The following is a 14,323-nucleotide window of genomic DNA, read 5'->3' on the forward strand; positions in this document are numbered from 1 at the left end:
CCCTGGCTTCCTCTCTGAACCAGAGGCTGAGGAAGAGACAAGGGGATAAACAACAAGTTCTCCTTTGGTTATCTAAAATACCCATGTTTTCACTAAGATGAGGTTATGTTGACCTTTTATCTACCTATGACTTGGCGTTCACCATTCAACCACATTTTGTCCTTGTTATGGCAAAGCCTTTTAATGACATTGAATTTCTTAAATGTTCCTCAACTTGAAGAGTTCAACCTGAAGATGGGCACGCCTAACATAGCCTCAAAGGATGGCTAGCTGTTGTAAGTAAAAGCACCAGAAATACATCGGTTTCAAGAGAACATGATTGTATTCTATCATAGCAAGCCATTCGTCTCAACTCTTTCTCTTTTCTGCAGATCTTCACTGGGCATCATGAGCTCATCTCCCACTAGAATAGAACCTGCTGCTGACCCATCCAGACCCTATGGACATCAGTTGGCTTACATTGTTACCTATCAACCATTTATAGATTTGTAATGACACTAGCAAAGGATTTGTTAAAGTTGAGCCTTGTCCTTAAATGCTTCATATTGAAGTTATTTTCAGTGTAATTTATTGGTATTGTGTGTATGTGGTAGGGCCTAGGCCATTCATATATGCTAAGTACCTTTAGCGTCTATTGACGGTAGTATCTTCTGGCCTGGGGAGTTTTATTAAGAGCCCCGACACTTGCACTAAATGTTAACATGCATCGTTTCACGCATCGTTTGCGGTACGATTTTGGAAACGTAAGTAACTATCTTTCATATCAGTGGAGAAAAACAACGCACGTTTATTGGGTTAGGGTTCCCACACGGCCATATTTCCATGTTACAGTGCTTGTTTACGGAAAACGTTCAGAAGACAGTTGACTACCTGTGCTAATTAGCCATCTGCGTCTCCAAAAACCTGTGTGTAAACGGATGATGGACGCCACAAACTCATCACTGAAAAATACTGTCGGCTGCAACTGTTAAAACCGGTTTTATAAACTGGGTGGTTTGAGGCCTGAATTCTGATTGGCTGAAAGCCATGGTATATCAGACCGTATACCACAGGTATGACTAAACATTTAGTTTTACTGCTCTAATTACGTTGGTAACCAGTTTATAATTGCAATAAGGCTCCTCTGGGGTTTGTGATTATGGCCAATATACCACTTCTAAGGGCTGTGTCCAGGCACTCCGTGTTGCGTCGTACATAAGAGAAGTCCTTAGCTGTGGTATATTGACCATATCCCACTCATCCTCTGGCCTTATTGCTTATATAACACTAGAGTAAATGTATATTTTGCATATGAAAGTAGATGGCTTTATGTTTCTAGAACCGTACCTCAATTTAGATGGAGTATTTGGCTGCCAGAGACAATTCGCCTGTTATAAACCAAATAAGGGGCGTGGAGTTTACTTGGTCTGGTCATGGGGTCAGGAAAAACACCTGGCCTTAGACATAGTACATGTGTATCAATGTGATGAAAAGACTAATGATGGCATTATGTTTGTAAGTTCTCATGCCTGATAGTTAAAAGTAAGAACTGCCCTTGTTTCATTCCCCGGTTCAGTCAGCCATCCTATTTCTATAGATCATCTTTCACTTTGTAAATATGTAATTGAATAAAATATTCTGTCTAATATTGTAAGTGTGTAGTGTATCATATTTCAAAGTAACTTCAACGCATTGAGCTTCACATTCCTTTTCAGGGACAACTTCCATTGGTTTTGTATTAGAAAATCCCATGCAATTTCGCATTCTGCCCTATTGGTGGCAGTGTTGGATTTTTGATCCTATGAAGCTGAAATGATTTAATTCGAAGTAGGGGCCTGGAAACGAGTTTATTGTTTGATCAGTTGCCGTTCTAACAATTGAACAATATACAATAGTATTTCCAAGTCAAAGCACTTCGATTTTTCAGACTCTGATTGTGTACGTGCAAGTTATCTGAACCCTCAAGCTCCAGAACGAGACGGAGAACACAAAGGCCTGCGCGAAGGTAGCATTAGCGCAGACTGGAGGTAAACAATTATTACTTTCGACGCTTGAACCTTTTAAGTGGCGACGTGACTTTAGATTTGGCTATTTTATATATTTGTCTATATTCCCCTACCTGGCATGCTTACGTCTTACAATATTTAGCTAGCAAGCTATATGCGGGCCTGCTCTGAAAATTAGATGACTAACTAGCACATTTCAGCTGACATTCAAAACAATATCTTACAAGCAGGTTAGCATTATATAAGTCAAATTTAGCTACCTATATATTGGAACTTGTTTGTTAGAAGCCTGTTAATTACTTTGAGTCCTTATGTCTTGCCTTGAACATGCATATCTGGGCAAAGAACATCCAATATAGCATAATCAACGACAAACATGTTTATATTCATCACATGCTTAACGTTAGTGTTATATAGATGTCACCCAGACACACAGTACAGTTCACCACCATTTTATTCTCTGCAGTGAACCTGGAGTATCAGTTCAGCTCAGGCACCTTGGCAGAATGTACCCAATGTATCCAGAGAGGCACAGTCACCAGAGGGAGTATGGAGAACCAGAGATATGCAGTCAGAGGAGGGAGTATGAAGAACCAGAGAGATGCAGTCAGAGGGAGTATGAAGAACCAGAGAGATGCAGTCAGAGGAGGGAGTATGAAGAACCAGAGAGATGCAGTCAGAGGAGGGAGTATGAAGAACCAGAGAGATGCAGTCAGTGGATGGTGTATGAAGAACCAGAGACATGCAGTCAGTGGAGGGTGTATGAAGAACCAGAGACATGCAGTCAGAGGAGGGAGTATGGAGAACCGAGCTCAGGGCAATGGGACGATGACCTTGAGACGAGAGACAACGGCCAGGCTATGGCCAGAGAGCCCTACAGTGAATACTCCAGCATGAGGAGGACTAGAGAAGGTTGGGAGGAGTATGGTACTTCCTCTGATATGAGCTACATCATGGACCCATCTTCCGGAGACTGGAGCGAGGACTCATTGAGGGGTAGCGGTGCTCCCTTCTCCCCAGACACAGATGGGGACGTTGATGGAGATCCTGTGGAGCTCAGTGTGGAGGACCGGGAGCTCCTTCGTAAGAGGATGGAGCTGGAGATCATAGAGAAACAGATTGCCCGCAAAAAAGCTGCTCTTGCTATGGAATTGGTTGGACCTGAATCAAAGGCCATTCGTAAACAGAAGACGAAGGACAAGGACCTTGAAATGTTAACAAAAAATGTTTCCAATAAGGATGTTACTCTTAAAGAGAGGGTGAATAACATTTTGAGAAAGCGGGCATGGACCAATGAATGTCGCTCAAAGGTATGTGCTTGTTACATCTGTATTGATGAATAGATTTATTTCCTGATGTTTGATGCACTGTTCTGTTCCATTACATAGACTGAGAGGCAGTAGAATAACCCCCAAGTGAAGATCTAGAATCAGTTACCCATAAACCTGTCCCATTAACTATTTAGAGGTAAAAATACTAAACTGACCTTAGATCAGTATTCAGGGACAACGTAGGCTTGATCAGCATCATACATCATAATTCTTTGTGTGTCCCTTTCAGGATATTTGTCTTACATCACAAACTCAACAGTACAACTTCACCACATATACATAAATACAATAGGGATGTGCATCTTTCCCTTTCAAGACGATTCGATATGTATCTAGATTAGAGGTCGACCGATTAATTAGGGCCGATTTCAAGTTTTCATAACAATCGGTGAACCGCATTTTTGGACACCGATTATGACCGATTACATTGCACTCCACGAGGAGACTGCGTGGCAGGCTGACTACCTGTTATGCGAGTGCAGCAAGGAGCCAAGGTAAGTTGCTAGCTAGTATTAAATATATCTTCTAAAAAACAATCAATCTTAACATAATCACTTGTTAACTACACATGGTTGATGATATTACTAGTTTATCTAGCTTGTCCTGCGTTGAATATAATCGATGCGGTGCCTGTTAATTTATCATTGAATCACAGCCTACTTCGCCAAATGGGTGATTTAACAAGCGCATTCGCAAAAAAATCACTGTCGTTGCACCAATGTGTACCTAACTATAAACATCAATGCCTTTCTTAAAATCAATACACAAGTATATATTTTTAAACCTGCATATTTAGTTAATATTGCCTGCTAACATTAATTTATTTTAACTAGGGAAATTGTGTCACTTCTCTTGCGTTCTGTGCAACAGAGTCAGGGTATATGCAGCAGTTTGGGCCACCTGGCTCGTTGCGAACTGTGTGAAGACTTTCTTCCTAACAAAGACAGCCAACTTCGCCAAACGGGCGATAATTTAACAAAAGCGCATTTGCGAAAAAAGCACAATCGTTGCACGAATGTACCTAACCATAAACATCAATGCCTTTCTTAAAATCAATACACAGAAGTGTATTTTATTAAACCTGCATATTTAGTTCAAAGAAATCCAGGGTAGCACGCAATATTAAACTAGGGAAATTGTGTCACTTTTCTTGCGTTCATTGCACGCAGAGTCAGGGTATATGCAACAGTTTGGCCGCCTGGCTCGTTGTGAACTAATTTGCCAGAATTTTACGTAATTATGACATAACATTGAAGGTTGTGCAATGTAACAGGAATATTTATACTTATGGATGCCACCCGTTAGATAAAATATGGAACGGTTCCGTATTTCACTGAAAGAATAAACGTTTTGTTTTCTAAATGATAGTTTCCGGATTTGACCATATTAATGACCAAAGGCTTGTGTTATGTGTTATTATGTTATAATTAAGTATATGATTTGATATTTGATAGAGCAGTCTGACTGAGCGGTGGTAGGCAGCAGCAGACTCGTAAGCATTCATTCAAACAGCACTTTCGTGCGTTTGCCAGCAGCTCTTCGCTGTGCTTCAAGCATTGAGCTGTTTATGACTTCAAGCCTATCAACTCCCGAGCTAGTTAGCGGGGTGCGCGCTAATAGCGTTTCAATCGGTGACGTCACTCGCTCTGAGACCTTGAAGTAGTTGTTCCCCTTGCTCTGCAAGGGCTGCGGCATTTGTGGAGCGATGGGTAACGATGCTTTGAGGGTAACTGTTGTCGATGTGTTCCTGGTTCAAGTCCAGGTAGGGGTGAGGAGAGGGACAGAAGCTATACTGTTACACTGGCAATACTGAAGTGCCTATAAGAACATCCAATAGTCAAAGGTATATGAAATACAAATGGTATAGAGAGAAATAGTCCTATAATAACTACAACCTAAATCTTCTTACCTGGGAATATTGAAGACTCATGTTAAAAGGAACCACCAGCTTTCATATGTTCTCATGTTCTGAGCAAAGAACTTAAACGTTAGCTTTTTTACATGGCACATATTGCATTTTTACTTTCTTCTCCAACACTTTGTTTTTGCATTATTTAAACCAAATTGAACATGTTTCATTATTTATTTGAGGCTAAATTGATTGTATTGATGTATTATATTAAGTTACACTAAAAGTGTTCATTCAGTATTGTTGTAATTGTCATTATTACAAATAAATAAATACATGTAAAAAAAATCGTCAGATTAATCGGTAGCGGCTTTTTTTGGTCCTCCAGTAATCGGTATCGGCGGTGAAAAATCATAATCGGTCGACCTCTAATCTAGATACATGGGCTCTGATACGATACGTTTTAGTTTGAAACGATTCGGTTTGATTAGAGATTAATAGATTTGTTTTGATACATTCACATTTGTTGCATAAACACATACATTTTCCATTCTGAATTCAAATATGCTTCTGATTTAGCTCATAAGCTGGGCCTCTCTGAGCTGGAGCTGTGTGTGTGTAAATTATATACGGTGCCTTCGGAAAGTATTCAGACCCCAAATTTTGTTACATTAGTCTGATTCTAAAAATTATTAAATCAATTTTCTCCTCATCAATCTACACACAATACCCCAAGAGGACAAAGCAAAAACAGGTTTAGGCATTTTTGCTAATTTATCATAAAAAAAAACCTGAAATCACATTTACATAAGTATTCAGACCTTTTACTCAGTACTTTGTTGAAGCACCTTTGGCTGCGATTACAGCCTCAAGTCTTCATGGGTCTGACTCTACAAGCTTGGCACACCTGTATTTGGGGAGTTTCTCCCATTCTTCTCTGCAGATCCTCTCAAGCTCTGTCAGGTTGGATGGGGAGCATTGCTGCACAGCTATTTTCATGTCTCTCCAGAGATGTTCAAGTCCGGGCTCTGACTGGGCCATACAAGGACATTCAAAGACTTGTCCCGAAGCCACTCCTGCGTTGTCTTGGCTGTGTGTTTAGGGTTGTTGTTCTGTTGGAAGGTGAACCTTTGTCCCAGTCTGAGGTCCTGAGCGCTCTGGAGCAGGTTTTCATCAAGGCTCTCTCTGTACTTTGCGCCAGTCATCTTTCCCTCGATCCTGACTAGTCTCCCAGTCCCTGCCACTGAAAAACATCCCCACAGCATGATGCTGCCACCGCCATGCTTCACCATAGGGATGGTGCCAGGTTTCCTCCAGACGTGACGCTTGGCATTCAGACCAAAGAGTTCAATCTTGGTTTCATCAAACCAGAGAATCTTGTTTCTTTAGGTGTCTTTTGGCAAACTCCAAGTGGGCTGTCATGTACCTTTTACTGAGGAGTGGCTTCCATCTGGCCAGTCTGCCACAAAAGCCTGATTAGTGGAAGTTTCTCCCATCTCCACAGAGACTCTAGAGGTCTGTCAGAGTGACCATCGTGGTCACCTCCCTGACCAAGGCCCTTCTCCCACGATTGCTCAGTCTGGCCTCGCGGCCAACTCTAGGAAACGTCTTGGTGGTTGCAAACTTCTATTTAAGAATGATGGACGGCACTGTATTCCTGGGGACCTTCAGTGCTGCAAAAATGTTTTGTTACCCTTCCCCAGATCTGTCTCGTAGCTCTACAGACAATTCCTTCAACATCATGGTTTGGTTTTTGCTGTGACATGCACTGTCAACTGTGGGACAGTTGTGTGCCTTTCCAAATCATGTCCATTCAATTGAATTTACCACAGCTGGACTCCAATCAAGTTGTAGAAACATCTCAAGGATGATCAATGGAAACAGGATACACCTGAGCTCAATTTTGAGTCTCATAGCAAAGCGTCTGAATACTTATGTAAATGAGGTATTTCAGATTTGTATGCGGTATTGTCTGTGTAGATTGCTGAGGATTATATATTTTTTGCCAATTTTGGAATAAGGCTGTAACGTAACAAAATTTGGAGGAAGTCAAGGGGTCTGAATACTTTCCGAAGGCACTGTATGTCTATGGTGTGTGTACTATGTAGGCACCTGATCTGGCTGTAAGGGAGACTAGGCATCCACATGGCAGATTATGGGGGACAATGTTTTATGGTTCCGAAATCAGCATAATCCACTAATTAACTTGTCATTTTTGCAGATTGAGTGTTAGAGCTAGTAATGTATCAATAGTTATCATTTACAAATGATCTATGACATAGCCAATGAATATATAGCACAACTTTGTATTTCACCCCCATCTCAAAATTGAATGGTTTCAAAATCAAATGTTTTTCTTTTTGGTCAGAATAGTTTGTTTAATTCTCTGGTACTGGTACATTCAATATTTTCCTCAATTTACTCCAGGAGGCTGCCAACCAGCAGGTCCCTCCCAAGCTTGTTCTCTATCCGCCCAAAGTGGTCAAAAGCTTTGTGGAGAGGATGAACGAATCCATCCTGCACAAAGACAGCATAATGAAGGGCAACCTTACCCTGGACGTCCATGAAGAGGAGCATCCTCTGAAACTCAAAGTGGAGGCTTTATTGGAGCAGCGACGCAATCCCACGGTGAATAAGGAGGTATGTACTATGTAGCATATCTGGGATCAATTGTGTTTTGAGTCCCCTCACTCTTAAGGAAGCGGACCAGCATACACACTTAAAATGTATATAGCTGTTGCAGTGGATGGTTATTTGTTGATATTTCCTCATGTTTGGTCCCTTATCCCATTGTTCAGGACAAAGCAGCCAAGGGCTTCCAGTACTTCCTCAATGTCCTCAACAAAGGGGTGGACATCGACAGGCTCTCAAAGATTGTCAACAATTTCAAGGATTTACCCTCTATGGGAGAGGAGCTGCCACAAGGTCAGCCGCCTCCACTTGATGGCCAGCTCGAGACCACCTCTAAGAGTCAGAGGAAGGTGCCCTCTCGCAAAAGGCGCTCCCGGTTTGATGAGCTCCCGCCAGGTTGGTTCAATATACTCTCGGGTCAGCCCACACTACTCGGGGTTCAGCCCAATCCGCTTGGGGATCTGTTGCGTGAAGTGGTCCCAGCAGGTTGCGTTCTGCAACAGGACCGCAGTCTCTTACAAAGTGGAGGAGAAGAGATTGGGCAACATAGCCTTAGCTTGGGCTTCATCCAGGCAATGGATGGCCCAAAAAACAAAAAGTCCAAGTCTCCACCTGTTGAGGAGAAGAGGAAAGGGAGGCATAAGTCCAAGTCTCCACCTGTTGAGGAGAAGAGGGAAGGAAGGCATAAGTCCAAGTCTCCACCTGTTGAGGAGAAGAGGAAAGAGAGGCATAAGTCCAAGTCTCCACCTGTTGAGGAGAAGAGGGAAGGAAGGCATAAGTCCAAGTCTCCACCTGTTGAGGAGAAGAGGAAAGAGAGGCATAAGTCCATGTCTCCACAGCTGGAGGAGAAGAGGAAAATGAGGCCTGAGGATGAGCAGAAGTACGGACTGATCCAGAGCCTGCTGCAGCCTATTGGGATGGATCTGGGGGAGGAGGAGTTGGGCCGACTGAACGACAGGATCCAGGAGAGGCTGTATGGGAAGAAGAGAGACCTGGAGAAGAAGGGGGGCAAGAAAGAAAGCGTGTGGGAGGTTGAGAAAGAGGAGAGCAAGAAGGACAAAGAGGAGAGCAAGAAGGACAAAGAGGAGGGCAAGAAGGACAAAGAGGAAAGCAAGAAGGACAAAGAGGAGAGCAAGAAGGACAAAGAGGAGAGCAAGAAGGACAAAGAGGAGAGCAAGAAGGACAAAGAGGAGAGCAAGAAGGACAAAGAGGAGAGCAAGAAGGATAAAGAGGAGAGCGAGAAAGATAAGGAGGAAGAGGAGAACGAGAAAGATAAGGAGGAAGAGGAGAGCGAGAAAGATAAGGAGGAAGAGGAGAGCGAGAAAGATAAGGAGGAAGAGGAGAGCGAGAAAGATAAGGAGGAAGAGGAGAGCGAGAAAGATAAACAGAAGGAGAAAGAGGAGAGCGAGAAAGGGAAAGATAAAGAGGAGAGAGCATGCTCAAGTAAATGTCACAGTATTTCCTTGTTATCAGATAGCTCCAACTCCAGCCCCCCTTGCCATCGGTGGACTACAGAATACAAACGCTCTAGCACCAGAGACCAGGACAGAGAGAGAGACAGGGGCAGATCTGAGAGAGACAGAGATAGACGCTCTAGCACCAGAGACCAGGACAGAGAGAGAGACAGGGGCAGATCTAAGAGAGACAGAGACAGACGCTCTAGCACCAGAGACCAAGACAGAGAGAGAGACGGGGGCAGATCTGAGAGAGACAGACGCTCTAGCACTAGAGACCAGGACAGAGAGAGAGACGGGGGCAGATCTAAGAGAGACAGAGACATACGCTCTAGCACCAGAGACCAGGACAGAGAGAGAGACGGGGGCAGATCTGAGAGAGACAGAGACAGACGCTCTAGCACCAGAGACCAGGACAGAGAGAGAGACAGAGACTGGGGCAGATCTGAGAGATACGGGGGCAGATCTGAGAGAGACAGAGACAGACGCTCTAGCGCCAGAGACCAGGACCGAGAGAGAGATGGGGGCAGATCTGAGCGAAACCGAGAGAGAGACAGACACTCTAGTACCAGAGAGCTGGATAGATATAGATGGTGGGAGACAGAAAGGAAAATATGCCCTAGTACTAGAGACGGGGACAGAGAGTGGGACAGGAGAAGATCTGAGAGAGACAGAAATACACTATCTAGTACCAGAGACGGATCAGAGAAAGATGGTGATGGAGACAGATCTGAGAGAGACAAGGACAGAGAGAGATGGTGGGAGCGAGACAAAGACTGGGATGGGGACAAGGAAAGCTTCCTGGGGCTTTACCCGTACTCCAACGATCCTACACACCCTCATGCATCTTTGATGGCAACCGACTCAGTGCAGTACTCTCAGTACATGGCATACCACAGCAGCCAATACGCCAGCGCCTTCCCTCCAGGGTGTGGTTTTCCCCCTGGTACCGTGTTCCCTGGTACTGTGTTCCCTGGTACCGTGCCCCCTGGTACAGTGCCCCTGCCCCACTGTACCAGTGGCCCTGGTACAGTGCCCCCGTGCCCCCTGGTACAGTGCCCCCCCTATCCACTGTACCCCAACTGCCCACCTTATTACTATAATGGCACTTCAGAAACGTTTTTCCAGACATACACACAGGCCACTGGAAACCCCCAGTTCACAAACATGGATGTACAAGTGCAGGACCCAGACCCATCCATGAACATCCCTGAACAGGACATAGAGACTGTGTGGCCCAGACTTGTCCATCCCAGCAGAAACCAAGACTCAAAGCCTGCCAGACTAAACCAGTTGAGTATAAAAATGCAACTAAAGAGGCAACGCTATAGGATTAATTTGAGGAATCGCAATAATCTACAAGAATTGAGACAGCTTAAAGAAACTCCTCAGGTGGCTGCCAAGGAGCCCCCCTCTGAGCCAGGTACAAAGAAAGTGCCAGAAGGAGATGCAGTCATAGAAGGTGAGAAACGGCATTTAGTGGTCCCTCCGGTGGCTACAAAGGATTCTGGGGCACCCTCTAGAACAGGATTCCCGAATAGAAAATGGAGAAAAGGGAAAACACTGGAAGAAAAAGGAGGTATATTCAACCAAGGTTTATCCATGAGAAACAGAGCCTATATGACAAAGTGGAAACTGCGTTTGGCAGAAGCAGTTGCAAAAGGCCTTGAGGTCCCCTCTGAACCAGAGCCCAAGACGGAGCCAGAAGCGGAGGACAAATCATTGACAGAATGGCAGAGACTGTTTGCAGACTCTGTGGCGAATGTGGCTGCAACGGACCTATTTGCCCTCTCTGAACCAGAGGCTGAGAAAAAGCCTGACTGGGAGATCGAGCAGAAAAAGACAGACGAAGAGATGAAGGAGAAATTAAAGAAAAAGGTTTGTGACATTTAGAGTTTGAGACTACATTTGCTCTAAAGAATCAAAGTACTGTCTTTGCTATGAAGGTACTTCACTAACTTGTGATGTCCACTATTGGCTATGAAGAATGCATGTCTGCGTCTGTTCTAAATGTTAATACATTTCATCCCCAGACAGTGGCAGAAACACCAAAACCTTGATATATGTCCCTCTTGATTTTCTATTAATTAAATAGTGATGATTTAATATATCAATATGACAAAGCCTTTTTAAAGACAATAATTCAGTTGTTTTTTCCCAGCTTGGCGAGTTCAACCTGAAGATGAAGCAGAAATCAACGCATTTAAATGAAGCCCAACAGAAGCCCCAACATAACCTGAAAGGGCGGCTGTTGTAGGTAAAACAGCTTGAAATACAACATCTGTTTCATGTCAATGAATGTGTGTTCATATCACACCTTAAAAAGTAAGATGTCACTAATAATACCTAGAGAATATTTTATTTGTGACACTTACGCAATGACATCATTCATCTCAAGTCTTCTTCTTTTCTGCTGATCTTCACAGTGCGTCATGAGCTCGCCTCCCCTTCGAACCTGCTGCTGACCCATCCAGACCCTGTGGACATCCGTTGGCTAACATTCTCTTTATCTAATATACACTAACCGGCCAGTTTATTAGGTACACACCGGGTCGGATCCTCCTTTTCCTCCAGAACAGCCAGAATTTTTCGGGGCATTCTACAAGTTGTCTGAAACGTTCCACAGGGATGCTGGTTCATGCTGACGTGATGGCATCACGCAGTTGCTGCAGATTGAACGGCAATACATTCATGCTGCGAACAGCCCATTCCATCTCATCCCAAAGATGCTGTACTGGGTTGAGGTCTGAGGACTGAGCAGGCCACTCAAGTAAACTGAACTTGCTGTCATGCTCCAGGCGATGTTTTTCCACTCCTTGATTGTCCATTGTTGATGATCATGTTCCCACTGGAGCCGCTGCTTCTTGTTTTTAGCTGATAGGAGTGGAACCCGGTGTGGTTGTCTGCAGCAATAGCCAATCCCCGACAAGGATCGAGAAGTTGTGCGTTCTGAGATGCTGTTCGGCACACCACTGTTGTACTGCGTCATTATTTGTGGCCCGCCTGTTGGCTTGCACGATTCTTGCCATTCTCTTTTGACCTCTCATCAACAAGTTGTTTTCGCCAACAGGACTGCCGCAGAATGGATGTTTTTTTGTTTGTCGCACCATTCACGGTAAACTCTAGACACTGTTGTGCTTGAAAAGCCCAGGAAGGTGGCCATTTCTGAGATACAGGAGTGTCTGGCACCGACGATCATAACATGCTTAAAGTCACTTAGGTCAGTTGTTTTGTCCATTCTAACGTTCAATGGAACAGTAACTGAATGCCTCAATCCCTGTCTCCCTGCTTAATATAGCAAGTCACGGCCACGTGACTCACTGTCTGTAAGAGCGATCCATTTTTGTAAATGGGGTGGTGTACCAAATAAACTGGCCGATGAGTGAGTTGTTTTTGGGAGTGTCTGTACTTTAATTTACATATTTTTGACAACTTTTACTTTTACTTCGTCACATTCGTAAAGAAAATAATGTATTTTTACTCAATACAATTTCCCTGACACCAAAAAGTACTCATTACATTTTGAATACCTAGCAGGACAGGAAATGGTCCAACTCACACAATCATCAAGAGAACATCCCTGGTCATCTCTACGGCCTCTGATCTGGCAACCTGAGTATTGGAGTGTGTCCCTGGCTATCCGTAAATTAAGAAAACACATTGTGCTGTCTGGTTTGCTTCATAAAAGGAATTTGAAATTATTTTTACTTTTGATACTTAAGTATATTTTAGCAATTACATTTACTTTTGATACTTAGGTATATTTACAACCAAATACTTTTTACTTAAGTAGTATTTTACTGGGTGACTTTTACTTGAGTCATTTTCTATTAAGGTATCTTTACTTTTGCTCAAGTATGATGATTGGGTAGTTTTTCCACCACTGATTGCATTCTACCACCTGGAATGTCATTGCATTCTACCACCAGAATATTTCTAGATTTGTACACTGAACAAAAACATAAACGCAACATGTGAAGTGCTGAAGAAAAAAAAATCCAGGAAATGTTCCATATGCACACATTTGTTAACATCCTTGTTAGTGAGCTTTTCTCCTTTGCCAAGATAATCCATCCACCTGACAGTTGTCATAAAGAAGCTGATTAAAAAGCATGATCATTACACAGGTGCACCTTGTGCAGGGGGACAATAAAAGGCCACTTTAAAATGTATAGTTTTGTCACACAACACAATGCCGCAGATGTCTCAAGTTTTGAGGGAGCATGCAGTTGGCATGCTGACTGCAGGAATGTCCACCAGAGCTCTTGCCAGATAATTTAATGTTAATTTCTCTACCATAAGCTACCTCCGTCGTTTTAGAGAAATTGTCAGTACGCACAACCGGCCTCGCAACCGCAGACCACGTGGGGGTTGCTGTGGAGCGTTTCTGTCTGTAGTAAAGCCCTTTTGTGGGGAAAAAAATATTTGTGATTGGCTGAGCCTGGTGGTGGGTGGCCCTGGCTGCCAAGTGGGTAGGCCCAACCATGGCTACACCTCTGCCCAGTCATGTGAAATCCATAAATTAGGGCCTAATGAATTTATTTCCATTTACTTATTTACTTATATGAACTCTAACTCAGTACAAACTTAGGAATTGTTGCATGCTGCTATTATATCTTTGTTCAGTATAATAATACCACCATAGGCTTGTCTTCTGGCCATATCCTCTGAGGATTCCTATTGAAGTTTTTTTTCAGTGTACTGTATGTTCAGATTGCTTTTATGTCATTATGGCATGGGCAGTACCAGGAGGTTGTTTTAGTTATAAAAGCCAGGAAACTGTCTAACTATTTTCAATCCCAAGCTTCTATTTCTATAGATCCTGTCCTGTTTCACTTTGTATATATTTAACTGAATAAACTGCTTTCTTTGTATCTCAGGACTAAGTGTGGAGTAATGTATAATTTCTACCTAATGTGGTTAATTTTAAAAAATAATCATGAATTAAGTTATGGCGAGATATAAAACACATTTGAATTTAATAGAAGATAATGTCTGGCATTCATCTTTGTAAATTCATGTACAGTATATTTGTATAGTTGGTGTACAGTTTGAACTTTAGATTTGTGTGCA

The 14,323-nt window shown here is 43.1% G+C and overlaps 2 protein-coding genes across 3 annotated transcripts; both read left to right on the forward strand.

Moving 5' to 3' along the window:
* Positions 1-1,767: 1,767 nt before the first annotated feature.
* On the forward strand, positions 1,768-9,436 carry LOC115177949 (trichohyalin; the record flags this gene model as incomplete). The annotated part of the gene is made up of 4 exons (XM_029738947.1): positions 1,768-2,006; positions 2,452-3,295; positions 7,593-7,805; positions 7,964-9,436. Coding segments are annotated over exons 2-4 (2,490 nt in total), but the record flags the coding sequence as incomplete, so codon positions are not given.
* A 227-nt stretch (positions 9,437-9,663) lies between these two features.
* On the forward strand, positions 9,664-12,642 carry LOC115177858 (uncharacterized). Of its 2 annotated transcripts, none has more exons than XR_003872518.1 (3): positions 9,664-11,128; positions 11,412-11,575; positions 11,677-12,642. XR_003872518.1 is itself a non-coding variant. In XM_029738851.1 (3 exons), exons 1-2 carry the CDS (start codon positions 10,103-10,105, stop codon positions 11,505-11,507), a joined length of 1,122 nt encoding a protein of 373 aa, XP_029594711.1. In that variant the 5' UTR covers positions 9,664-10,102; the 3' UTR covers positions 11,677-12,642. The 2 variants fall into 2 exon arrangements, 1 of the variants encoding a protein (XP_029594711.1); XM_029738851.1 differs by having other exon boundaries at positions 11,412-11,507.
* Positions 12,643-14,323: the final 1,681 nt, after the last annotated feature.

The sequence above is a fragment of the Salmo trutta genome, chromosome 38 (genome assembly GCF_901001165.1).
Source record: "Salmo trutta chromosome 38, fSalTru1.1, whole genome shotgun sequence".
Classification (NCBI taxonomy): Eukaryota; Metazoa; Chordata; class Actinopteri; order Salmoniformes; family Salmonidae; genus Salmo; species Salmo trutta.